Here is a 26,231-nt window from a genome sequence, read left to right as displayed (position 1 = left end):
ATTGATATATAAATAAGGTTTAAAAGGAAAAAAGTGGAAAGTTTTTGTTAATTTCTAATTGTGTTGCTTTATTTGTGTGCACCGTAGCTCTTACGGTGTGTTTACATCAAGGATGGAATAAAAGTTGTAAACCATCAGTTTAAGAGACCATCTTTTCAATCGGGATGCTACACTAGTTAATTCTATCAGCATTTGAACTCATTGTTTATTTGTGATTTATTATTGTTATTTACGTGTTTATTTGTACTTTAATAAATGATTTGAGTGTTCCAATATGTTTTTTGCGAATTGATAAGCGTCAACAAAAATTTCATTGCTAAATTAGTAAAAAAAAAAATAATAATTTTTTAAATTATTAGATTAGTCGACTAATCGTAAAAATAGTCGGCTGACTAATCGGGAGAAAATTAGTCGTTTGGGACAGCCCTAATTCTATCCTTACAAGATATGTATAGGAAGACAATCTAAATGACCTATATAACTGAAGTCATTATATAATGCAAATAAGTTTGCTTAAAAGTTGGTGGGGATCATTTGAGCATCCTGAAAAATTGGTAGTTTTATGTCCCTGCGGTCCCTATGCAAATCTACGCCCTTGCTTCCTTCACTCCCAACGCGCCCCGGCCACCGTACAGTGAACATTGCTGTTTGAAAGACACAAGGAAGACACCAGTCAGGGACCAGGGTGTGTGTGTGTGTGTGTGTGTGTGTGTGGGAGGGGGGTTACAAACACGAATAGGTGATCTTGGTGGAATATTCACAGCTCAGTTTAATCAACTTGTCACAAAAAAGGACTTGCAAAAAAAAAAAACAACAACAACAACAACAACAAATATTTCAGTCTATGAAACACTAGTATTTTCGGGCACGGCCCCTGATGGCCCTCCCATGTCTGTTACCATCGACCGTAGAGGTGGTCACGCGGTGTAGTAGTAAGCGTGGGCGTATGTGTGCATCACCTCCAGACGTGGGAGTGGCTCCCGTGCTGAAATATATCCCACGCGATGCGATGTCACGCAGGAAAATAAACAAAAGAACCCGCCGTGTTTTAGCATAGCATTCAGCCTCTTTCTAATCAGTCATTTACAGTTTTTTTGACGTTTCCTGGCGTCAGGCCCCCGCCCTCTACGCTCCTTTTTTCTTCCCTCCCTCCAATGGCCGGAGGAATGTAGTGTTGGTTGGCCACTTTAAAAATAGCCTCCGTCGCCTGTGAGAGCGAGCGGCTCCGGTGGCTGCCCTGCACTGTGCTGCGAGGAGCGGGAATGCCAACATGGCTACAGACCTCGGCGAACTGCTGGTCCCTTACATGCCCACCATCAGAGTGCCAAAGACCGGTGACAGAGTGTTCAAGAGCGAGTGCGCTTTCTCCTTCGATTCCCCGGTAAGTGTGCGCGTTATTCGGGGGGAGGGAAAGGTGAACCTGCCATATTTTCATTGCTAAACCTGAGAGGATGTTGACAAGTTGGAGACTTGTGAATGGATGGATTGGCATTTCTTGACAAGCCCAGGCCGCACATGAGCGCCTCAATCTGGGTGCTGAATGGAGTACGAGGCGCTACCTGTTTACCATAGGAGCGAACTGCTGACAATCACAGTAAATCCTCCGATGGAATAAAACAGTTCAAGATCATAAATGTAAAACAATGTGGCAGTAACTGAGCGGTTTGCATTTCTCCTTTTGTGAAAACTAGTCTATTGTGCGCCTTTCATAACTTCAAAAATGTTATGTAAGAAGACAAACGTGAATTGAGAACATCAACTGTTAATCTCTGATTTACAGTGGGTTTGGTGTCGAGGCTTGTGGAACACCACCAGTATTTTATCAACAGATGTGCTCTCAGTTTACAAAGGTGTTTCACTAGATAGAACTACCTGTAATCTATCACTCAAAGTTGTTCTAATAAATACTCGTATGAAAAACAAAACAAAAAACAATGCTAGGCTACGAATACTGTATATTAAAACATTTTTTTTTACAGTAACAACCGAACATGCCTTCTTTTGCCTAGTAACAACAACATACTCCTATGTGTACCATTCACATTCTAATTACAGTCAATATTTGTTTAAAAAAATTTCTGGCCAATAGGTGTAAAACAGTTCATGAACCTCAGCAGTAGTTGTACTGTGCAGCACAAATTAGTTCATTGTGTACCCTTCATAACCTTGAACGTTAACGTTCTATGAGGGAAATTTTAGAAAACCGAGGGCCCTCCTAATGCCTGCGTTATCTGCCATTAAATCGTTTTCAAATTTATGTAAAGTGGGCCTAGTATCAAGACTTGTGGAACTGGTACTGAAAAGGCAAATAACTAATATAATTTGGAATACCTCTAGTGGGTCCTTAGATGGCAATGTAAATTAATTAAATTGTCATTTCACGTGATGTATCCAAAATTTAGTTCAGTGAATGTGTAAATAGGAATTGGGCAATTTTAACCTTTTTGTGGCTAAGTCATACTAAATCAGTATGACCAATATGATGCAACAAATTTTTTTTGGGTCATGTTTTGGTTAGAAAATCTGCCGTTCGAATCTTGTCACAGCTTGCGTTTTCTCCGGGTATTCCAGCTTCACCCCACATTTCAATAATATGCCCCGACATTCTATGTGAATGTGTAAAAATAATTGTTTACCGATATGTATCGTGTGATTGACTGGCCACTGGTCCTAGGTCTACCTAATCTCTGTGGCTAGATATTATTGTTAAAACATACATACATTAGAACAGTTCATTTGTTCTAAATACGTGCACATAGATATTAGTTTCCCCCACTCCGTTTTAGTGTCCGTCTAGGGCCTATTCTGTTAGAATTGACACTTAATAGTACTGATTTTCTCCCAGTAATTCTCAATGACCCCAGCATATTACTTGAACTCAGGGTAAACAGCCAGGTGATAACGTGTTCAAAACTCACTCAACTGTTTTTAAAGGTGACTCAGCTGTCTGGAGTTCATCATGTTAGCCTGAGGATGGCTTTATTTTTAGCCTTGCGCTGTTCAAGCTCATATGTCACTCTGGGCCACTTAAAGGTTTATCACAGTGGTTCTTTACATGTGGCACATTTGGAATATTTTGATTTTTTTCTGACTGGGGAAAGCAACATGAGGATAAAAGTGTTGTTCTAAATACTTAAATATGTGTGAACTGTTGACTTATAGCCAGTTGTAGCCTTACGAACTAGCTGTGAAAATGGTTTGTGCCGATAGTCAGGAAATGTATGAACAGAATTGTTAAAACCTCTTTGATTGGGTGCGGTGTTGAAGTCGATTTGTTTGTTGTGTATCATGCATAAGTAAATGACTCCCAATTTTTGAGGGCTCCTCTTTTTGCACATGAAAAGTTGCATGAAGAGAACACCTTCAATGTTTTTTAGCATACTTTTCCCCCTTTTCCTCATAATTGAGTCACTTAAAAAAAGCAAAATTTTGCGGATTTGACAGCCTTTTGTGATGCTCAAATTGAGGCAATGTGATCATCGTATTACAATATGTGAGAATCCTCGTCCTTTTGTCACTAACTGCAAAATCAAGGGGGGTTAGATCGCCATGGCAACTGCAACTGAGCCTTACATCTGCTGATTAGGCACAACTTCTCAGAAGTGACACCTTCTTATAAGCCTACTTAAGGCATTGTGGAATTGGTATATTGACTTTTATTCATTGATTGGAAACTGGATACAGATTTAAAATGAAATTGTTCATTTAGAAGGTCTTTTTTTATGTCTTTTTCAGAAAATTTAAAGCGGCAGCTCATGCAATTTATTTTCTAATGGATTTGTAACTCATTTCATAAAAAGACATTTAGCATATCTGGGCCATAATTTTCATTCCATTAATTAACCAATTATTTGATGACATAAAAATGTGATTTGTGTGTAAAAGTTTCTCTTATTTGTATTATTTACAGTAATTCAGTCAATATTTTATTTATGAGCTAAGTCAACACAAAATTAGTGAAAATGAATACATTTTGAATAGCCAATTTTAGGTAAAACAACACATTTTGAAGGACCCTAGATATTGTGAAGGCTTTGTGCACTGGATTAAAGAATGGAGAATTTGCACTGGGCCATACTTTTTATAACTTTGATCTCGACTTTAAGCAAGGCATTGATTTGAATCATGATGTTTTATTTTTATTCATATCTTCAAACCACGAATGGAAAACCTAGCACACGCCTGCCTAAAAAGACAGAAACCGTTGATTTTATCTTAAGAAGATTGCCGTCTAAAGTAGGCTGGACCATGCATTTGAATTTATAATCGGGCCTTTGCTCATTTTGATCAGAAACAAGCTCAATGTGAATCACAATGTCAACAATGGGTAAAGCATAACACTGTCATGGAAACACAACATCCAGAAAGATTTAAACAGCCCTTTAAGCAGTTGGTTGATTGTTGATTGATGAACATCTTAAATATTGAGCACTGTCGTCTCATTGCTTTTCTCCTCCTTGTGTGTGTATATGAATGTGTGTGCACATGTGTGCAGGAATCTGAGGGGGGCCTGTACGTGTGCATGAACACATTCCTGGGCTTTGGACGGGAACACGTGGAGAGACACTATCGCAAAACGGGCCAGAGTGTTTACATGCACCTCAAGCGACATGTCAAAGAAGTAAGTATATTCTTTGAGCCACAGAAGCATGAGAGTCTACCATAAGGTTTAGTCAAGATGAGAGAAAGCTTCAGGTTTAGTCATCCAAAAAGTTCTGCCCTTGTTTAGCCTCTTGTGTTATTGAATGGTCAATATTAAAATATTGTATGTACATTTAAAAACAATTCCCTAGACTTCATAATGCATACACAGGGCGCGGGGCCGATTCATAGGGGGCCTATTTCCCTCAAAGCTGAAAGAGTGGAAACAAAGAGGAAGAGCTTTTTTCTGTTGAAAATTCTTGTGAATAAATGCTAAAATCCCCGAATTCGTTATAGATTTGGACGTAAAACAGTCTCGATTCTTGGTTGAAAGCGAAAAAAAAAAAAAAAAAAAAAACGGAAGTTAGCATTTATTTTACGTAAATGTGCCTAATGTGCTGCTAGTCTTTAAGTCACTGTGGCGGCCCCCTTAGTACAACAAAGAGCTTTTTGCGTTAACATTCTTGTGAATAAATGCTTAAATCCCTGAATTCTTCATAGATATGGACGTGAAACAGTCTCGATTCTTGGTTAAAAGTAGAGCTGGGAATCTTTGGGCACCTAACGATTCGATTACGATTACGATTCAGAGGCTCCGATTCGATTATAAAACGATTATTGATGCACCCCCCTCCTTTTTTTTTTTTTTTTTTTTTAAATAAAGTTTTGTACATTAGTTCCAAAATTGTTCAAAAATACTCTCAGGCTAAACCAAACTACTATTTCAGTATCAAGTTAACATATAGCAGTAAACAAATATACAAAAATAACATTAAATAAAAAAACTCCAGTCCCCATTCTGTATCAGCAGCTTTAAACTACATTCAATTAATTTAATGTTGTGAATCAACCGTTAAAATTGTTAAAATTGCTCCCGTTATTCCATAATTTCCCTTTTGTCTACTTTTGACATGTGAAAGTTTAAAAAATATTTTAAAGATAGATTCAAGTCAATATTTTACCGATTTAGGAGTATTTTAGATAAAAAGTTAATTAGGTTTGCTTGGAAGGTTCGCTACAACAGCATTGCAGGGAAGTTTACTGCTTTAAGATGGCGGCCGTTTACTAACGCCCGCATCTAGCTTTTTGCAGATGTGCTGCTAGCTTAGCTGTACTTGTAGCAGCTTTTCGGCAGCAGTCAGGTATGTTGTTGTGTATTTTTATCTCGTGGCATGAGTTGAGCTAGAGCCGTGAGTTGAGCGTTGGCATTACCCGAGGGGCCGGTTAATGAGAAGCATAATGTTTAGCTACTCCCGCTCCGTTCTGTCCCGAAGACCGCGCGGCGCGGAGTGTGTTGTACTTCCGCTTTACTTGGCATATTTCAATAATCGGAATTTGGATGTTTGTGAATCGTTCTCGAATCTTCTACGGCCGAATCGCGAATAATCTAAGAATCGGAAATTTTGCACACCTCTAGTTAAAAGCAACAAAAACGAGCAGTTAGCAGTTATTTTTACGTAAATACTGCAAAGTATAATGCCAATGCTGTAGTGGCTAATTTCTCCCATTGATTTTTTTTCACAACGTTTCAAAATGCATGCATGGTACGAAAAATATAATAATTACCTCGAATCCTCGAACAAATCACTCCTGAGACAATACTTTCTGTATGTATGCAGTGCAGCTTTTATACTTTTTCAACCTAAATCCGGCGTTAGATCGCTGTATGGGACCGACTGCTAAGAAATGAAGCGGAGTGTCGGACGGCCCCCTTTGGGAAGGCGTGACGCAGTGAATGGGAAATGTGTCGCGTCAATATATTATGAAGTCTATGACAATGCTAAACAAAATACAGCTAATAGAAATGAGAATTTTAAATGAAAAAAAATCCAGAAAATTGTTTTTAACTCATTTAAATACAGGTCTTAACAATGGGGATAAACAAACATGTTTTCCAGATAGCAGACCGACATTGTATAAACTTTGATTTTCTATCAAAATCATCAGTATGGTTGGTTTTATGTCAAGTGACGTTGAAACAACATTGTTCTATGGTATGTCAGGCGATGCTTGGGTTAACATTATTTTATTGTTGATGAACTAATTTTGACAAATAGTTGAATTATGATTGAACGGGAAATATGATTGAAAAGTCATTGAATTATGGATGAGCGGGAGTTTTAGCCGAAAACATGACATTGATTCAGGGTTGTTCCAGTGTTATTAATAATCGGAATGACGTTTAGGTTTTGTAAGGATTTCAACGTTGAAACAACATTAATTGAGGGTGCAAAAGTGACGTTGATTCAACGATATAAGATCGACAGCAGAATGTTGATTCCACATCTTTTCAATGTCTGTCTGCTATCTGGGTTATAATTTGTGTACTTTTAAGCGCAAGAGATATGTCAAAAATAAGTGATGCCCTTTATCGATGTTTCAGAATGCTCTCACTACAGTTTTACTTGGTTGTAGTCAATTTTTGGCTTAACTGTATACATGAGCTCCTTAACTATGATGAGTTAGGTTATGCAGTTCTCTGGATATGTTGTTTTATTCCAGTGAGCTATAACGTAATCCGCATTGCCTATTATTGTAAAAATGTTTGAATGATGAAACCCTCATTTTTCTACTGCCGTTATAATGTTACTGTATTATGAAATTGAAGGTTATGTATATGGGAAATGCAGTAGATTTACATTTCAAAAATAAAATTCTACTTAAAAAAAGGCATAAATATGTCACATTTGACCTGAATAAACAGTAATATAAATTCAACTGACATTTTGAGGAAAATTAAGAAAATTATTTGAACGAAAAAATTGCATTTACTTTTGTCAAAGAGTAAAATGGAATTTAAAATGTTTCCTGACATATAGTATACCTGTATATACTACAGTATATTATAATTCTGTGGAAAGTGAATATTGTTAGCTGACCACAGTTATACATTTGCAAGGTATATTAATATATGAAAATAATAATGTATTTTAACTTTTTTTAAGTACACAAGTATTTTGTTTTATTATTATTTTTTTCACTGCTCTTTAACCATATTGAACCTTCTCGCCCTGTGTTGGTAGTGAGCACGAAGGCCTAAACTTCCGCAGTGTTTTCTCACTGGCTCTAATTGCTCCCAGATAAGCTTTGCTTTGTAAAGAGCTGCTATTTCCATGCCTGATTCTGAAAACAGAAACAGCTGTTCACATTCTGCCGGCTCCCATGTCTGCTGTTTTTTGTCTCTCCCACGAGTACTTTTTAGTCTTCAGTGTGTCAGCATTCTGTCTGTTTGTGCCAGCCCTGTCCGATGAACAGATTTGACACCGTAATATGCATTTGATGGATAAAAAACAAACCGGTGCCTCTGAAGACTTTGTACTTTGTACTGTGTATGCATGGTTCATCCGCTCTATAATTATAAGAAAATAACGACTGAGGCCCGACAAACTTACAAATATTCAAAAACAACTAGCCTGCCTGCTACTCGACAGTGGATAGAGTGTTGAATAATTAATGTTGAACTAAGATTTCCCGGAAAATAAGATCCAAGAAAGGACACGACACAGATGACCAGTATCTAGTCTGTTTCAGTTTTCCTCAGTGTTTTCCACACATAATTCCACTGATGTATTGGCAATTTTTTTTAATATGAAAATAGAACAGAAAAGTTACTCCTTCTTCCAAAGAAATTGCTCAAATGCAAGCTAAAATACTTAATTTTACTACGAGAATGTAGAATAGTTACATGCGAACATTTATCCAGATAATAACCTGCATACAGAAAGCATTAACAATTATATGCTAAAATATTGCTAAATTGCAACCTGAGTGCATAAAGCACTGAGCCAGATTGATAAGAATTGTTATTGGGTACTATTTCAATGTAAATACCGGTAGTCCTCTGGTTACGACGTACTCGATTTACGTGATTTCGACTATACAACGCCGACGTCTCGTCCGCCATGTTGTCCCCAGTTGTTTTATTTATTATTATTTTTTTTTAGTGGCTTAAAAGTACCTTATTTCATCTTTCAGTATCTTATTTTTTACTTTACTTTATTAATATGACATGTTCTGTCATCACTAAATATGAAGTTGTTCATCTTTACAGACAGGAAACAAGGTTGTTGTGCTTTTGGAAGCTTTTTACTTCCTTGACAATTTGTAAAGCTGTAACACACATATGTACACTTATGTTTGAAACGACATGCATTTTAACAATGAAATACTTGACACAAAGCAATTGTTCAAACCTCCATCTAGTCTGATCAATATGTAAATTTTTGTAGGTTAAATTAGCCTAATTTACCTGACAAAAGTCCGCTAGTTTAAATGCTACGAATGCTAACGTACTTACAATTCTCACAGCAAATCGCTCACACACAACTCCACAAACTTTAGCTCTAAACTTAATAACAAATGCATAAACAAACATATAATAGCTGAAACAACCTAGAGCCTTATCTTGGCCAAAACAGAGCACAGCTGTCCTTTATCTATGGCGAGTCTGCTCCTCAGTCATACAAGGCAACAGTCCAGCCAGACCCAACGCTGCCACCAAAGGGCAGTCTATCTCCCATCATTGAACAAAATACATTACTTTTGGACTTTTTGGATAGTTATTTTGAGATTTAGGAGTACTTAAAGGGTTAACTCCGACTCACGTGGAAATTCGGGCTATGTCACCAGATTAGGAACGGAACTCGTTCGTAACCCGGCGACTACTCTGTACTAATTATAGGCTAAAAAATATCTAATGAAATAAAGATGGCGACAGAGTTCATAAAGAGGTAGGTAGCTTGCTAAGGATTTTCTTGCCCTTATGTTGAGAAGTGATTTGGTACAGTTTCAATTCATAATTGATGAAATGCAAAAAACAACCTGAGTATCGCATTTGTTAAGGTTCTAGAACATTTTTTAAAAATACAAATGAAGATGGGTAAAAAGCTATCATGGCTATGCTTAAAATAAATAAATGATAGTAACACAAGTAAGAGCACAGAGGAATCTAAGTGAGAATGTTGTATTAGGCCTGTATTATTTTAGAAGCTTAATTTGATAAATATAACTATACTGACAGTTAGTATTGTAGCATAGGACCCATTAAATTTATTTATGATATAGCTAGAGCAGACCACAAAGGAATATCCATCAAGCCTTCTGGTTTGGTAGTCTTTTGATTGCCTTTTGTTTCACTGTTCAATAATCGACTGAAAAGTGTGTAGTTGCTTATGTGCTCTTTCCATATCAAGGCAGTAAACCGTAAAACATACGGGTAAAACATGCGGTTGTATCCCAAATTCCTTTCAAATTGTCATCTGACAGGGGCACGAATAATGATCCACAAAATAGTGGAGCGAACACTGTACTTGCTTTTTGACTCTGACCCTATTACTTTGTGGTTGGAGTTTTCCCCTGTACTTGTAAATTGACCTTACTACTTACATGCCATCAGCTATTTTCATCTACCGATATGAAGTGACCAACACATCAAAATTAAGCATCCTTCTAAAAACAATACTATCTCATTTATTATATGATGTATATTTTTTCTCCTTGTATTTCTTCTTTTGTCTTCAGAAAGCCACAGGAGCTGCAGGAGGCACCATCTCTAGGAGACGGAATGGAAAAGTGTTTTTGGGTAAGTTTGTGTTTCCCACACTGTGCTTGATTGAAGTACAGGAATCCAAACCATTTGTTCTTGAAACTTGTTGGTTTTTATCAAATCTAAAGAACATAACTGCTCACTGTAGCATTTTTATGGGTGTAACCAAAATGTTAATTTTGGTTCAGTTAATTTTCGGTACAAAACAGAGATTAAAAAAAAAAAAAAAACAACAGCAACAAAAAAACCACTTAAAATGCTGTAATGTGCAAAAAGGTAAACAATAGAATTTATGTAGATAAATAAAAGCGACACATGGGTGATGTTTCAAATAAACTTTGACCCCTTAGCAGCAACAGCATTAACATGACAAATCTTTGAAGCATTTTAGTTTTAACATCTAGCAGTGACATTCATTATTAGATGGTGATGTTTTAAGTGGATTAACATATGAGATACGTTTCCTGCAGCACACACAATCTCTGTGGAACAATGTTGACACATAACTTTTGATTTATACACTTGCCATTTTCCCATTAGTAGCTTTAACGGGCAAGCCAAAAAGTGTTCATCGGCGTTAACACTGGTCGGAGTGTCCATTGCATTGGCCGCAGCACGGGACCAGGGGTGAGGGGTTGCTGGGGCAGTAGAAATGGGTCTGTATGAGATTGTTTCTGTGTTGAGACAGAGACTGCGGTTCACTAGTTTGTAATCTCTGATTCAGTCTTTAGTTGACATGTATGTTTCTGGAATATGGGAGGAACCCAATGAGTCCCTAAAAACGGAAACTTACAAAGAGGGAGGCCGGAGCCAATATTTGAAACTGCAACTTGTCGACACTGAGGCAGTTTTGCAAACTAATAGCTACTGTATGTGTGAAAATAGTAGAGGTGGGAAATTTTGGGCACCTAACGATTCGATTACGATTAGGAATTCAGAGGCTGCGATTCGATTATAAAGATAAGATAAGAAGACCTTTATTGATCCCACCATGGGGAAATTCTCGGTGTTACAGCAGCAAAGACATAGGTAGCTCAGAGGACGGCGTGATGTGGCCGTTAATGTATAACATTAGCAGCAAACATTCGAAAACACACTAATAGTCCTTACATAGTACAGAGGGAAAAAAATAGGTGGCAGTGCAGCAGTGCAAATATAAAGCACATATAAAGTTGGGCATTGTCAATACCCGGGTAATGACAAGCATGATGTTTACTTTTGGTCCATTCCTCATTGCGTCCCGAATACCGCGCTGAGTTTTAGTTCTGCTCTACTTGGCATATTTCAATAATCCGAATTTGGATGTTTGTGAATCGTTTTCGAATCTTCCACGGCCGAATCGCGAATAACCTAAGAATAAAAAATTTCGCACACCTCTAGAAAATAGTGTGAGAATGAGTGGTTGATAGTGGTCAGAGGGTCAATAGTGGAAATTGGCTGCCTCACCTCTGTCAGACTTCCCCAGAGCAGTTATGGCTACAATAGTAGCTTACCTCCATCTGGTGTGGAGTGAACAAATAATGCTATGTAAAGTGTCTTTGAGTATCCTGAAATGTGCTCTATAAATCCAATGCCTTATTATTATTATTATTATTATTAGTCAGGATTGTCAATAGACTGGATTTTAATGATTGTTTAATTTAACTTCAGTCAGTTAATTCATTGACCTTTGATGACACGGTGAATTACTGTTTAGGACGTCTGCATCACAGTTTCAAACGTCTTGGGTTCAATTCCATCATGAATGAAGTTTGCATCGTCTCACTCTGTCTGCGTGAGTTTTCTTTGGATACTCCGGTTTCCTCTTGAATTCCCAAAATTGGTTGTACTGTATGATAATTGAAGACCTGAAATTTTGTTTCTGTGTGAATCTGTAAATGGTCGCTTGGCTACCGGTATATGCGCTCAGCGGCTGGCTGGTGACCAGAGTAAAGGTATCCTATTTATTTCCCAAAAATAGTTGGGATATGCCTCAGCACACTTAGGACGCTAAGAATGATACAGTAACTTTTACAAACATTTAAACCTAAAACCTCAGAACTACGAGGCAGGTGTTCTGTTCCAGTTCTAGTGCTGGTTGATATATAATATAGCTCAATTCAACCGATAAATTATAAAAGATAAAGCATTGTCTATTTTTTTTTTTTTTTTTGATACTACCGAGTCTGTGCGAGACATCTGTGTTAGCAATTGTTTTGTGGGCAAGAAGGATGGAGATTCTATACATGTTCATTAGTTACAAAAAAGGGGCACACAATGTGTCTTTTAGAAATGGTTCAGCAGTGTTAGTGCTGTCCACTCACCACATCACCAGAGGAGAATTAAGGCGATCAAAAATGTGCGATGTAGCCACACTGGCTAAGCACCAATATGATGACTAAAGACATCCTGCCCGATTGAAATTGAACTGATCACATCTACGCATTCTGGTGCCTGAGTGAACAGGATTACTACAAGTTTATTCCTGTGATTTAGTATTTATTCTGAAAAGTAAAACATTTCAATCCTGCACTGTGTTGGCTGCTAGTTGAGCAGTAATGGGATGCTGACAGAGCTTCCCAGCTGTGGGGACAGGAGAACCCTGCGTTTCTCATAGATGTTCACTGCGGAATCATACTGTACCTCTGATGCTAGGGGAGCCTATCTTCAAACAGCCCACAACGTCCGGACCAGCTCTTTGTGGCGAATTGAATGTTATTGTCCAACGTCACTGTGGAAAAAGAAAGAAAATTGGCATCATATGGTTGATCTGCTGAAATAAAATGTTTAATCAATTGAATAAAATCCAAAGCTAGACTATGGACTGTATTTCTACAGTCTATATAAAATAGCTGAAAACCTTTGACACATTTTTATTAGGGGTATCCCGATCGCATGTTTTTGTGCCCGAGTCCGAGTCACCTGATTTTGAGAATCTGCCGATCCAGAGTCCTGATCCGATACTGAATTTTTTTTTTTTTTTTTTTTGAGCATAAGTTCCAAACATATTACTGTCCCACAGTGCCTCCTTCATAATGTGAATTTTTAAACACAAATAATGTAGGAAAATGTTTGTCTTTATTAAATGCTTCATTGAGTGAGTCAACGCAAATCCACTTACGTTTTGACGCTCACGCTGGTGAGAACAGCCTCTCAGTCACACAGTGAGTTGCGACAGCACACAAATGCAACTTTAACGATGATTGACACATTTCACACAGCTTCTCTGGCAAGATCAAAGCTACAAACCTGTCAGTCATTGTTAACTTTAAGTACATACCACAAGCTGCACTGGACAGTTTGGCCGCACTGCTTAGTAGGAGGGAGGATGTGGCGCTGTACGAGTATGAAGCAAAAGAAAATAAATACATTTTTTAGAAGTAAAAACCTGATCCTTCTCACCCAATTCCGATCCTTTGAAAAATGGCGTGATCAGCCCGATTTCCGATCACGTGATTGGAACGGGACATCCCTTCATTTTATATCATTTTGGCTCATTCACTCATTTCCATGGTAAGCAACACCAACCTGTCATTGTTTGTTGCTAAAGGTGTCAGATATTTGCCCTAATCAGACTCCTCCTCTTGCTTCCAAGTTCTAAATATAGTACGTTTATGTGTGTTATGTGCAGTTAGTAACTGTTCTAAATCAAAGTGCCACATGCACAGCCATGGATTGGTGGGTGGTTGGTTTACGACACGACCGCCTCGTCTCTCTCACTGGCCCTTCAGCTGCCGCCACCTGTCAACCCTTCTTGCCCGCTCATAAGGTTCACACACTTCTATTGCCACTATGACGCTGCTTGGCAAGGACCAGGGGTCTCGCACCCCACCCTCAATCCTGGCCTAGCGGACGAGGAATTCCTTCCACTTCACCCCATAAACCTCGATGTTTAGGGACATCCTAAATTTGCTCTTCCCTCTCCTTCGTTATGACTGGTGCACATCAGCTCATCAGAACCCTCACAAATTGTACTTTTAGCACTGCCTTTTTACATTTTTAATTTTAGCATTCAGTTTATTTATATATGTATATTATTGGTATGCCCCATACCAATCCTCTGAGCCAATCCATCCTGTTGTACTGTATGTCTCTAAGAAGTTTCCATGATCCATGAGATGAGTCATTACACAGCTTTAGGTTGCTCAATGAAAGTCTCTCTATGACTAAGCTTCTCTCCATGGTCATAAAGCAGAAGATCCTCAGTTTACGGGGTTTTCAACAAAAGCGCTTCGATGTTACAAATTAAGCTCAATGATATAATTTGGACAGCGCTGTCATGCTGTACAAGCTTTGTAAATGTGGCCTAAAAATATCACAAAAAGATACAATATGAATTGAGAACAACATCACAGCATTTCTACTGCCCTATACAGTGAGGTCTGCACTTTGTTCCTTTTGCTATAAAATGCTCTGGTTGGGGTCGTTTTGATGAGACACCTCTGACCAACCAACTACTGTGTAATATGCAAAAAAAAAAAAAAAAACCTCTGGTAACACTTTATAATAACTATCCGTTTTACTAGGTAATAGATCATTAGTAAACTGTTGATAAATAATTTATTGTTGATTTGTGAAGTATTTGTTAACAGTTTGTTAAGCATTTACAGGGTGTTCCAATATGGTTGACCCCATTCTAAATGCCCATGCTAGTTGATGGATCTTGATAAAACTATATACACTTTATGTTGAAGGTCATAAGTTTTATTGGTTAAATATACAAAGAAAAGTACAAATATTTGTTGGTTCTATGGCAGATTTTCATAAATATGCAACATGAGCGCTGCCTGCAAAATGCCTTTTCTTTTGAAGTGAACGGCATTTCTTAACCTGAAAAGATAGAAATGCCAAACATTACACACAAAAACTTGAAACGTTTCTACACAAACTGTTTCAGGTTAAGAACACCTTGTAAATGCTTAACAAACTGTTAACAAATACTTCACAAATCAACAATAAATCATTTACCAACCGTTTACTAATGATCTATTAACTAGTAAAAGGGATAGTTATTATAAAGTGTTACCAACCCTCTGCAAAAAAAATGTTATTATTGTTAAGGGTTTAACCTTTTCTTTCAAACTGTTTATGAATTAAAAGAAGATTAAAATGAGCAATGTTAGCGGTGTCAGCAGCAGATTGACCGAATGTTTTCTTCCTCCTTTTGAAGATTTAGAGCTAAACCGCGATTTTAATGGTGAGGACTATGAGTACGAGGACGAGGCCAAGCTTGTTATATTTCCAGACCACTTCGAGATCCCCTTACCAAATATTGAGGAGTTACCTGCTCTGGTCAGTGAGTTTGGTATGTTTTCATGCATGTCAACGGAAGGGGTGCACTGATGGGATATCACTCTTTTTCCCACTCAAATTTAGCTGTCACTCCAAAATGCACGGAAAGTATTACAAGCTGTGTTATGAGAACGTGAGCACAGGGGGAACCACTGAGTGCTTTCCCCCTGAGCGCACAAACAATTACCGGCAACTAAAATAGGTACACCTGATTTATGCACCTGCATCCAGTACAAGAGCTGTAGCAATAATAATGCCGTGGCAGATTTATTTTTATTGAGCCTTATTTGCAATCTGTTTATGATTGTATTTGTTGTATACTGCAGTGTACAACACTTTACAACACTGCATTACATGAAACAGAGATAACAGTATGTTTATAAGGTTACAAAAGAATGTAAATGCATATTAATACACAATAAACTCTGTAAACAAATCTTTGTCTTTGAAAAGGTATATTTTTGATTGCTCTCGCATTACCCGCATTAAATTGTGCAGGTACACCTGATGGAGTGACCTTGTTTAGTTTATTACATGCATTGGAATCATTACGATTTCCTTGTTTTTGAATGTCTGGCATGTTTTTGTTCTTAGTGTAGGTTTTGTTAGAGTTATAACAATGCAATATCCTTTATCACATTTGTCGTTGTATAGACTATGTTGTTTGTAACAGTTGCTTGATTTGCTATTGGTCACAGAAACCTATTGAGAAACGTGTAATTACTTGTTCTTGTAATGTAGCTTCACATTTTCCTCTGGCCCATTTAGGTAACCATCGCCTGTGATGCAGTGCTTAACGCACCTTCAGCCTACAAGAAGCAGGAGCCTGAATCCTGGGAAGAGGAGATCCAAGTATCGAGACATGCAAGAAGCCTCAGACAGCTGGACAATGGAGTCAGAGTCCCACCTAGGTTGGATAATCACTAGAGATGCCGATTGATCGGGTCCGATCACGTCATTTTCAAAGTATCGGAATCGGCAAAAAAATGTCGGCCATGCCTTTTTTTAATATATACTGTATAGATATATATTTTAATTAAATTTTTTTGTAATTGTATTTAACGTCACAGACATAATATGTTACACTCATCCAGAGTCTTTAGTTTAGGCTTAAGGTAGGGTTATCAAAAATATCCCGATAACGGCGGCAATTAATCTATTAAAAAATGTGTCACGTTAAAATATTTAACGCTATTAATGTATGCGCTGCACGACCCTCTCACTCATTGTCGCCCTCAATCTGTAATGACGCCATTTTACCTATATAGAGAGATAAAAGGAAGCGCAAACTGAGTAGAATGAACTTTGGCAGCCTTTGGAGCCACTTTTTAATTGACTAAAGCCTTGCAATCCCTCTCCCTATGAATAGAATTATCATGGGAAGCAATGTGGGGAAGTAAGGTGGCAATTGATCTTTGTCGTAACACCTTGTTATTTCCCAACGCAGAGAAAAAAATAACAATTGGTAGCACGACGCACAGTCATGGTTCCACTTCCCATCATGCATTTGCGATGGCCACAGTATCATTTACTGAAAGCTCAACAAATACACTAGATGGCAATATTTAGTCACAATATACAAAGTCACAAGTCTTTCTATCCGTGGATCCCTCTCACAGAAGGAATGTTTATAATGTAAATGCCATCTTGAAGATTTATTGTCATAATAAAAAAATACAGTGCTTATGTACTGTATGTTGAATGTATATATTGGGCCGAGTTTTATTCTTTTTTTTTCTTAATGCATTGCCAAAATGTATATGATCGGGAAAAATTATCGGGAATGATTGGAATTGAATCGGGAGCAAAAAAAAGCAATCGGATCGGGATTTATCGGGATCGGCAGATAGTCAAACTAAAACGATCGGGATCGGATCGGGAGCAAAAAAACATGATTGGACCAACCCTAATAATCACCAACTAATGTGACCATTAATAACATTATTGGATTGTTGATTACATGCCTTTCCTTCCGATAAAATTACAGCAAATGCTTTACTAAAAGTCATGATTACAAGTGAATAAAATAAAAATACACAACACTGACACCATTGTCATTCCTCCCAACAGTGGCTGGAAGTGTCAGAAGTGCGAGATGAGAGAGAACCTGTGGCTGAACCTGACAGATGGCGCCATGCTCTGTGGGAAGTGGTTCTTTGATGGCAGCGGAGGAAACGGCCACGCTCTGGAACACTACAAAGAGACCAAATACCCACTGGCTGTCAAACTGGACACCATCACCCCAGATGGAGCAGGTTTGATTTCTCTGACGTATCGACGAGAGTGTCTGCTCAGTCATCTGATTTGGATTACTGGGAAACCTCATCAAATCAACATTATTAATCATCATTAATTATTCAGTGGAGCACCTTGCAAAGTTTTTTTTTTTTTTACTTTATTAAAAAGGAATCCAGTGACCCCTAACCAGACTACAACATTTAGGAGCACACAATGTAAATTCACTCGCAGTTTAAGTGTATAAACTTCCACTGATTTTCACTTAACTTTTAATAAATACTTTAACCAAATTTCTGCACCGCACTTAAGCCCACTTCTTAGTGATAATGCATAAATCAGCTGTTGAACCCCCAAAATAATTATTTATAGGGATAAGTTTGAAAGAGACATATTTATATTAAGTGGTTGTCACAGTGCGGGAGCCGTTAGAACTTCTGCCTCACAGTTCTGAGCTCAAGGGTTCAATCCTGGGCTCTGGCCTTACTGTTTGGTGTTTGGATGCTCTCCACATGCCTGCATTGGATTTCTCCAGCTACTCTAGCTTCCTCTAACATCCCAAAATCATGCTCGGTAGGCTGATTGAACACTCTAAATCAGTCAGTGGTTCTTGACCTTGCTAAAGGCACCGAACCCCATGAGTTTCACACATACATTACCCGAACCCTTTGGAATTACAATTTTTTTTCCAAATTATATATTTAAGATAACAAGCTAAAAACTAAGTGAATTGTCATTGAAATTTCCATTCTTTTAGAGTTTTTTTAAAAAGGCCAAAATTTATGTTTTTATCTTAATTTTTTACGTTCTATCACATACTCAACTAACATAATATTTTCATGGCATAAAATGTGACACAATTTTTTTTTTTTTTTTTAATGTAAACGCAGTGCATGTTGCACGTAGGTCTGTTGTACTTCCTCATACCAAGTGAGAATCAACCTTCCACTAAGCAAACCAGTTTCTCCCCCCATCAGATAGAGGACGAGCAGGGCCGGCCCAGGCCATTTGGGGGCCCTAAGCAAAATAATGCAAAGGGGCCCATATTTTTGGCCCACCATTTTGTCACAGTGTACTGTGAAGCCCATACATGCAATCCAAGCCATACGTCCATATTTTGTATATTAATCAGATTTTGTTCCACTGCATACTTCAAACTTCTCACTCCAAATGATTGTCACTACTTACACTAGATAGCGTCAAACGTTTTCTAAAAGAGGAAAGAAAGAAGTTAAGGAAGAAGTTTTATTTTTTTAGGCTTGTAATTAAGTACCAAAACTCACAAAAGTCAAATAAAGCAAACTGTAGTAAACAAAATAGAATATAAATTAAACAATTGCCAGATTGGGGGCCCCCTAGTGGTCAGGGGCCCTAAGCAGCTGCATAGTCTGCGTATAGGCTGGGCCGCCCTGAGGACGAGCAGTTGAAAGAATTGGAATAAAGCCTGTAAATTGGGGACTCACCAATCCAAAACCTGGTCTAAAACACCACTTTGCCTGGATTTAGTCAGAGTCCAAAAATAGGGCCCTGCGTGTCTTAACCTTCACCGAACCCCTTAGACTGACTCACCGAACCCCTAGGTTTCGATCGAACCCAGAATGAGCACCTCTGCTCTAAATTCTCCAAAAGTGTGACTGTAAGTGTGAAAGGTTGTTTGTCTCCTTCAGTGTTGTTTTTACAGCCCTTTTAATTTTAGCCTTAGTCTGTATTTTGGACGATAAAACTTATCAGTCTTAGTCATATTTTAACCATCTCAAAATGTGTTTGTCTTAATCTAGTTTTTGTTGACAAAAACTGAAGACTAATTTTGTCTAGTTTTAGTCGACCTTCACTAAAAATGTTTTCGTCTGTAAAATGAAAAAATTTTACTCCAAAAATAAATATAACAAATCTTACCGTGTGTGCAAGCCACACTGAGACAGGAGACAACACACTGGTGAGTTGGAGGAAGGGGTGCAGCATATCACATGAGTGACACAAACGGACACTGTTACGATACAGGCTAACTACACGTTAAAATATTAGACATTGTGAACATGTGACGGAAGCAATTGCTCATTTTCGTCTTGTTTTCGTCTCATCAGTTAAAAACTGGGAATCACCTCATTATGTTTTAGTATCCCAAAACATGTTTTTAGCTCATTATCGTCATGAGCAAACTGTTCATCGAGGAACTAATTTTGTTATCGACATCATTTACGAAAACAACACTGGTCTCCTTGTACCCTGCGATTGGCTGGTAAGCAGTTCAGGGTGTACCCCACCTCCTGCCCATAGTTAGCTGGGATAGCCTCCCACATTTCCGCAGCCCTCATTAGGATAAGTGCCACAGAAAATAAAAATAAATTAAGTGTTAGCACTTGTCGAACTACATTAAATTTGTTTTTGCAGTGTGTCAAATTTTAGTTACAAAATGTCCCCATTTTGAGGCAGTCTGAACAACACTAAATACACTCGCATAGTAGGCCCAAGTAGAAATTTAAAAGAAAAAAAAAGGGCAAAAGTGTTATTCAAACAACGTATCTGTAATGTTAAGTCAATGTATTGTTACACCCAGTTTAAACATTATGAATGTGCTTAAATATATAAAGAATGAACCAGAAAACTCGGACATTACACACTATTTACCGAATTTTTCGGACTATAAGTCGCAGTTTTTTTTCATAGTTTGGCTGGGGGTGCGAGTTATACTATGGAGCGACTTATGTGTGAAATTATTAACACATTATCATATCATTTCACATGTTATTTTGATGTTTTGGAGTGAAACTGGTGCTTTGGTAAACTTATCATGTTCTTTATGCCACAGTTATCTGACTAACTCTTAATAGCTATGTTATGTTAACATACCGGCCACGTTCGCATTTTGTTGTTCATGCGTCATGTAAAATGATCATACTGTACACTTATTCAGCATGTTGTTCTCTATTGTATTTTGTATTTTAAATTACCTTTCAAGGTGACATATCTGTTCTATGTGTTGGATTTTATCAAGTAAATTTCCCCCCAAAATACGACTTATACTCCGGTGCGACTTATACATGTTTTTTTCTCTTCCTTGGGCATTTTATGGCTGGTGCGACTTATACTCAGGTGCGACTTATAGTCCGAAAAATATAGTAATTACATATACCTTAATACTATTTTTTCCCCCTGTATTTTCTTAATTTTGTCAACTTTTTTACTTCGATATTCTCTTGAAACTAACACGTGGAAAACATTTCGTGGTGTTTTCTCAGCACCTATTTCCAAATATTTCAGGTGAAAAAACAAAAAAGGGTACCATCCATTATCAGCGACCCTCCCTATTCGCTGTTAATAGCGGGTTGTCATTAAATTTACAGACAAGAATAAAGTAATGTCTTAACAATTTTAAGATCTTACAAATGTAGAAAATGTGTACCCCTAGTAACTACATGACATAGAAACAATAAAGTATGTTCCAATTTTGAGGACAATTCATGGACGTGGTATCAAACCAAGAGGGAGCTATCTACTAGTGTTTAGGAAGTGAAGTGCGTTATACAAAAGCTCATTTCACACCACCTGATTTTTTTTTTTTTCCAGTCTTCTGTAGGCTCGCACAAACTCAAAAGGGTGACGATTAATTAAACTCTGGATTTTACCAAAAGTCTATGTCTGAAATGTACGATGTTTGACATGCCATTGCATTAATTCCTGGTTTCAGATGTCTACTCATTTGAGGAAGAGGAAGCAGTGCTGGACCCCCACATATCAGAACACCTGTCGCACTTTGGAATAGACATGCTACAAATGCAGAAAAAAGTAAGTCTACATGCCTCTGATACATACACAAAAAGTACTAAAAAGTGTGCCTTCACCACCCCCTCAGACAGAGAATGGCCACCACACAGATAATAATGCCCGACCGCGGGTCAGCGAGTGGGAGGTGATCCAGGAGTCGGGCATGAAACTGAAAGCGGTATACGGTTCCGGTTACACGGGCATCAAAAACCTCGGCAACAGCTGCTACCTCAGCACAGTCATGCAGGTCCTCTTCAGCATCCCAGAATTCCAAAGGATGTGAGTACCGACAGAAGGCCTTGCTATGAACATTTGTTTTACGGGTTGTTACTGTGAATCCCCAAAGGTTGAACCCATGCCATTTTGTGACACTTCCAGTTGTGCAAGCATGCAAATGTTTTGAGTAACATTTTAACATCTATAACACAGGATCATAACCATTATGAAATAAACCTAAATCGAAGTAGAATAAAATAAACTGGACGGACCTGTAAGACAATACGGTAGTGCCCTGAGATATGAGTTAAGTATATTTTGTTAACATGCTTGTAATTATCTTCAAAAGTGTTTTTAAATAAGAAATCAACTTTATGCTCCAAGTTTATGTTATAAAAACAGTGTAAAGATTTCTGTAGATTGTGTAATATGTATTTGGATCTGTAGGTATGTCGGGAACCTTCAGAGGATATTTGACTATTCACCACTTGACCCCACACAGGACTTTGCCACACAAATGTGAGTAATGTCAGCACTACACAATCTACATTTATGATCAAACTACTGAGACTTGGCGATTTTGCAAATAGTATGCACATAACTGAGGCTATTCTACAGCTTCCTGTACTTTGGATAATTTACCACAGCACATCTGTTGATTTCGTTTGGCACACTAATGTGGCATGGTACATTGATTGGAATCACTGATTGAAATAACGCAATAGTCCATCAAAAACAGACAAGGGACCGCGGGAAGACCCTTTGGAAAACAGCCCCTTCATTAATGAGCAGGACCTAATGCAGAACTCCCCAACAAGGGAAGAAGTCCACATCCTATCTTTTCTTTGGTCGGTCAGTTCACTGCAGCTTTGATCAGCATTACCTAGCATTAACCACTCCTGTCAGGGACGGATGCAGTGAGGAAAATCATTAAATTTAATTAAAGTATTTAAACACCATGCGATTTCTCCAAGTTCGAAATGATGGGTGGGTTTGAAAATGTAATGGTAGGTGCTTATCCACTGTGAGAGACAATCTAAAAAATATCCAGAAATCACAGTGTATGAATTTTTAACAATTTATTTGTATTATACTGCTGCAAATAAGTATTTGAACACCTGTCTATTCGCTAGAATTGTGAGCCTCAAAGACCTGTTAGTCGCCTTTAAAAAGTCGACCTCCACTCCACTTATTCTACAGTAGCTAGAATTGTGAGCCTCAAAGACCTGTTAGTCGCCTTTAAAAAGTCGACCTCCACTCCACTTATTCTCCTAAATAAGTGAAGTCAAGGTGGACTTTTTGAGTCTGACTTTTTGACCTGTTTGAGCCGGTTAGCTGCATATAGACACCTGTCCACACCATACACCCCAAAGAGCTGTCCAAAGACACCAGAGACAGAATTGTAGACCTCCACAAGGCTGGAAAGAGTTACGGGACAATTGCCAAACAACTTGGTGACATAACATCTACTGTTGGAGCAATTATTAGAAAATGGAAGGATGGAATTTGGAGGAACAAGAATAATGAGTACCATCCCAAGAACACCATCCCTACTGTGAAGCATGTGGGTGGTAGCATCATGCTTTGGGGTGTTTGCCAGCACATTGGACTGAAAAACTGCACTATATTAAGGAGAGGGTGACCAGGGCCGTTTATTGTGAGATTTGGGGGAATAACCTCCGCTCAGTTATGGTCAGTTATTCAATGCTGAGTTAGAGAATTGAAAATGGGTTGTGACTGGGTCTTCCAACATGACAATGGTCCGAAGCAGACAGCCAGGATAACCAAGGAGTGGCTTTGTAAAAAGCATATCAAGGTTCTGGAGGGGCCTAGGCAGTCTTCAGACCTAAACCCGATAGAAAGTCTTTGGAGGAAGCTCAAACTCAGTGTTTCTCAGTGACAGTCCAGAGACCTGATTGATCTAGAGAAGATCCGTGTGGAGCAGTGATGCAAAATCCCTGCTGAAGTGTGTGCAAACCTGGTGAAAAGTTATAGGAAAAGCAGAGGTTGCGCTAGACTTTTTCGTTGTTTGTCATTTTGACTGACAGTGTCATAAAAATCCGGTCATAATCTATTTTTACCCGTCACTTACATTTTAAAAATGATAACAATGACATATTCAATAGTATTTAGTTTTCATTCATTTTAAATTAATATTCTGTCCGAACAAGCTGAACAAGAGGCAAACAGACTGCGGAGTGCACCAATCAGCGACGGGCAGACGTGCCGTTAGCAAAGCGATGAGGGCAGGACGAGGGACTTGCGCGCGGAAGTAAACATACGAGGAGAACGGAGTTTATACTACATGGCTAGCGCGAGACAGACTGTTGTCATTGTCTCGTGTCAATGTGTTTTAGCTCATTTAAAACTGAATTTACCGCAGATTGGAACATATTCTCGGCTGTCCCGTTCGCCATCCGTGTTGTTGTAGAGACGACTTTCGGTGCGCAAGAATGACGTTGTTCGTGAAGAACACGTCACGCAAATAAACAAATCTGATTTGTCGATTGATTTTGTACCTACTCGAGAGGCTGTGTCCCAGACTTTTCTCTCAGTGTTTGAAAAATACAGGGAGAACAGTCTGGCCGTGCCAGGCAAACACTCAGTTGCCTTGACATTTTTCCGAGTAAGACCAACGACGTCATGCATCAAGAGAGACAATAGCTAATTAATATGCTCACTCGCCACCCTGTGGTCTGGGGTGTGAATTGCAACCTGTCACAGAATATTAAATGTGATGGTTCACTTACTCATTTTCCCCCTTCTGTCATTGTTTGCATACTATCCTCATTAAAATATGAAAACCTATCATGTTTGGGTGGTTTTAGTTAAAGCAGACACTGTTTTTTCATCTGTGTGATTTTGACAGAGATCAGCTCATATGTGATGGTGATTTTATGCAGGAACGTGCGAAAATCTGAAAGGTTCACATACTTATTCATACCACTGTACCATGAAAATTTCAAAACCGCCAATAATTTTGAAGTGGGAGAACTTGCAAAATCACAGCGTGTTCAAATACTTTATTTTCCTCACTGTATATTGTAAGGATATACATTGTATCAGGCTCATAAAATCAAACTTGTAAGGTGGACATTTTATAAATCGAGTAGGCTAAATGGTAAATTGAAAAAATAAATGTTATTTAACAACTATTTGACATGGTCTGTCAAGTTAAGACATCATTTAAAAATAGAACAAACAGTAATATATGCTGTCCTATTTTTAACTGTGTTTTGTCCAACAGGGCTAAAGTGGGCCATGGGCTTCTCTCAGGCCAGTACTCCAAACCGCCTATGAAATCTGAGCTCATTGAACAGGTGATGAAAGAAGAATACAAGGTATTAAACTGGGTATGTTCATTTCCACAATTGCCTGCGTAGAACAAACAAGCATGGTTTTAGTCATTAGCAACAAACAAACAAAAAAATAAACAGATTCGTTATGTATATGCGGTATAATGTATGAGTGTGTGTCTGAGTGAAACAGACCAATGCATGCTTTTTAGAATGTGCTTGGAGCGTCTTTCTCCTGGTCTGAAAATAGCTGTTGGCGGCAACGACACATTTGCAGCATAAAGCGCTTGTGAAGACAGCTGTCACAGTTCTTCTTGCACTGTTGCTTTCTTTCTCTCTTTAGTTATCTTTTCAACTTTGTTGTCATTACTGTAGCATTCCTTCTCTTTCTCTGCCTGCCAGCTTCCCTTGTCTTCTTCCACCTGTCTGTTTTACCACTACATCATACTGAATCATGGCTGCTAGGTGGGCAAGGGGTTACCATTTCTGCCTCACAGTTACAACATTCAAAATTGTTTTTTTGTGTGGGTTTTCCCAGGTACAGTTGCCTTCCGCCATCATTTCAAATACATGCATTTCCCGTTTCATTTAAGACTAAATTTTTAATAGATTTAAAAGTCATAGATTAGATGTGCTTTGTGGTGTCCAGGTTGCACACGTGCTAGAGAAAATGAATGGATGTCTTACCTGTCCAGACTCATAATTGGCAATTTTCCACTGGCGAAAGGAGGCATTAACAGAAACTTGGGTACTACTTGGTCATCAGTGAAGTATCCAGGGCTGATACCATACAGTGGCAGATAATGGTCTTTCAATGAGGGGAAGCTCAATGTGTGTCCGCTTGTGAGTGCTTTGTGACGGGCTCCACGGCAGCCGCTGTGGAGTGCCAGAAGTCAAGTCTCCATACACAAGCAGCAACAATAACAAATAACACCACAATTAATTTGTTGCTAGTTGTTTTTAACAGAGCAAATGTCGCTAGGACGATAAAGAAAGTCTCTGGTTCAATGCAGAACTACGAAAAAAAAAGAACATGTCTCCCACAGATGTTAATACGACAAGATCACTGATTTGCTCATTTCCGTTTCAGTCAAAAAGGGATTTTGTCAACACTCGCAAGAATTTGCTGTCTCTCACCCAAACATTTCGATTGAACATTGACCATGCAGCCAGCACAACCCTTATTGTCATTCACGAATCCCGAAGCCGCTGCACCTTAAACACATGAATGCTAAAGTATGTACCGTAAATACAGTACACTT

General features: G+C 38.4%; 1 protein-coding gene across 4 annotated transcripts in view; it reads left to right on the top strand.

Annotated features, from left to right (window-relative positions):
- Positions 1 to 938: 938 nt before the first annotated feature.
- usp13 (ubiquitin specific peptidase 13) overlaps positions 939 to 26,231 on the top strand; it is a 72,408-nt gene continuing 47,115 nt past the window's right edge. The window contains exons 1-10 of one of the 4 annotated variants that reach the window (XM_057841577.1): positions 939 to 1,381; positions 4,496 to 4,621; positions 10,162 to 10,222; positions 15,336 to 15,457; positions 16,226 to 16,368; positions 17,528 to 17,712; positions 21,381 to 21,478; positions 21,546 to 21,736; positions 22,121 to 22,192; positions 24,921 to 24,993. In XM_057841577.1, coding sequence (XP_057697560.1) covers positions 1,271 to 1,381; positions 4,496 to 4,621; positions 10,162 to 10,222; positions 15,336 to 15,457; positions 16,226 to 16,368; positions 17,528 to 17,712; positions 21,381 to 21,478; positions 21,546 to 21,736; positions 22,121 to 22,192; positions 24,921 to 24,993 — 1,182 coding nt within the window. In that variant the 5' untranslated portion in view covers positions 939 to 1,270. Of the gene's footprint in view, positions 1,382 to 4,495; positions 4,622 to 10,161; positions 10,223 to 15,335; positions 15,458 to 16,225; positions 16,369 to 17,527; positions 17,713 to 21,380; positions 21,479 to 21,545; positions 21,737 to 22,120; positions 22,193 to 24,920; positions 25,027 to 26,231 lie in introns of all 4 variants that reach the window. The other 3 variants (XM_057841576.1, XM_057841574.1, XM_057841578.1) reach the window with 3 other exon arrangements.

Source organism: Corythoichthys intestinalis, chromosome 7 (genome assembly GCF_030265065.1).
Source record: "Corythoichthys intestinalis isolate RoL2023-P3 chromosome 7, ASM3026506v1, whole genome shotgun sequence".
In the NCBI taxonomy this organism is placed as follows: Eukaryota; Metazoa; Chordata; class Actinopteri; order Syngnathiformes; family Syngnathidae; genus Corythoichthys; species Corythoichthys intestinalis.
Note: the sequence above shows the minus strand (reverse complement) of the source record. Positions and strands in the feature narration are given on the sequence as shown.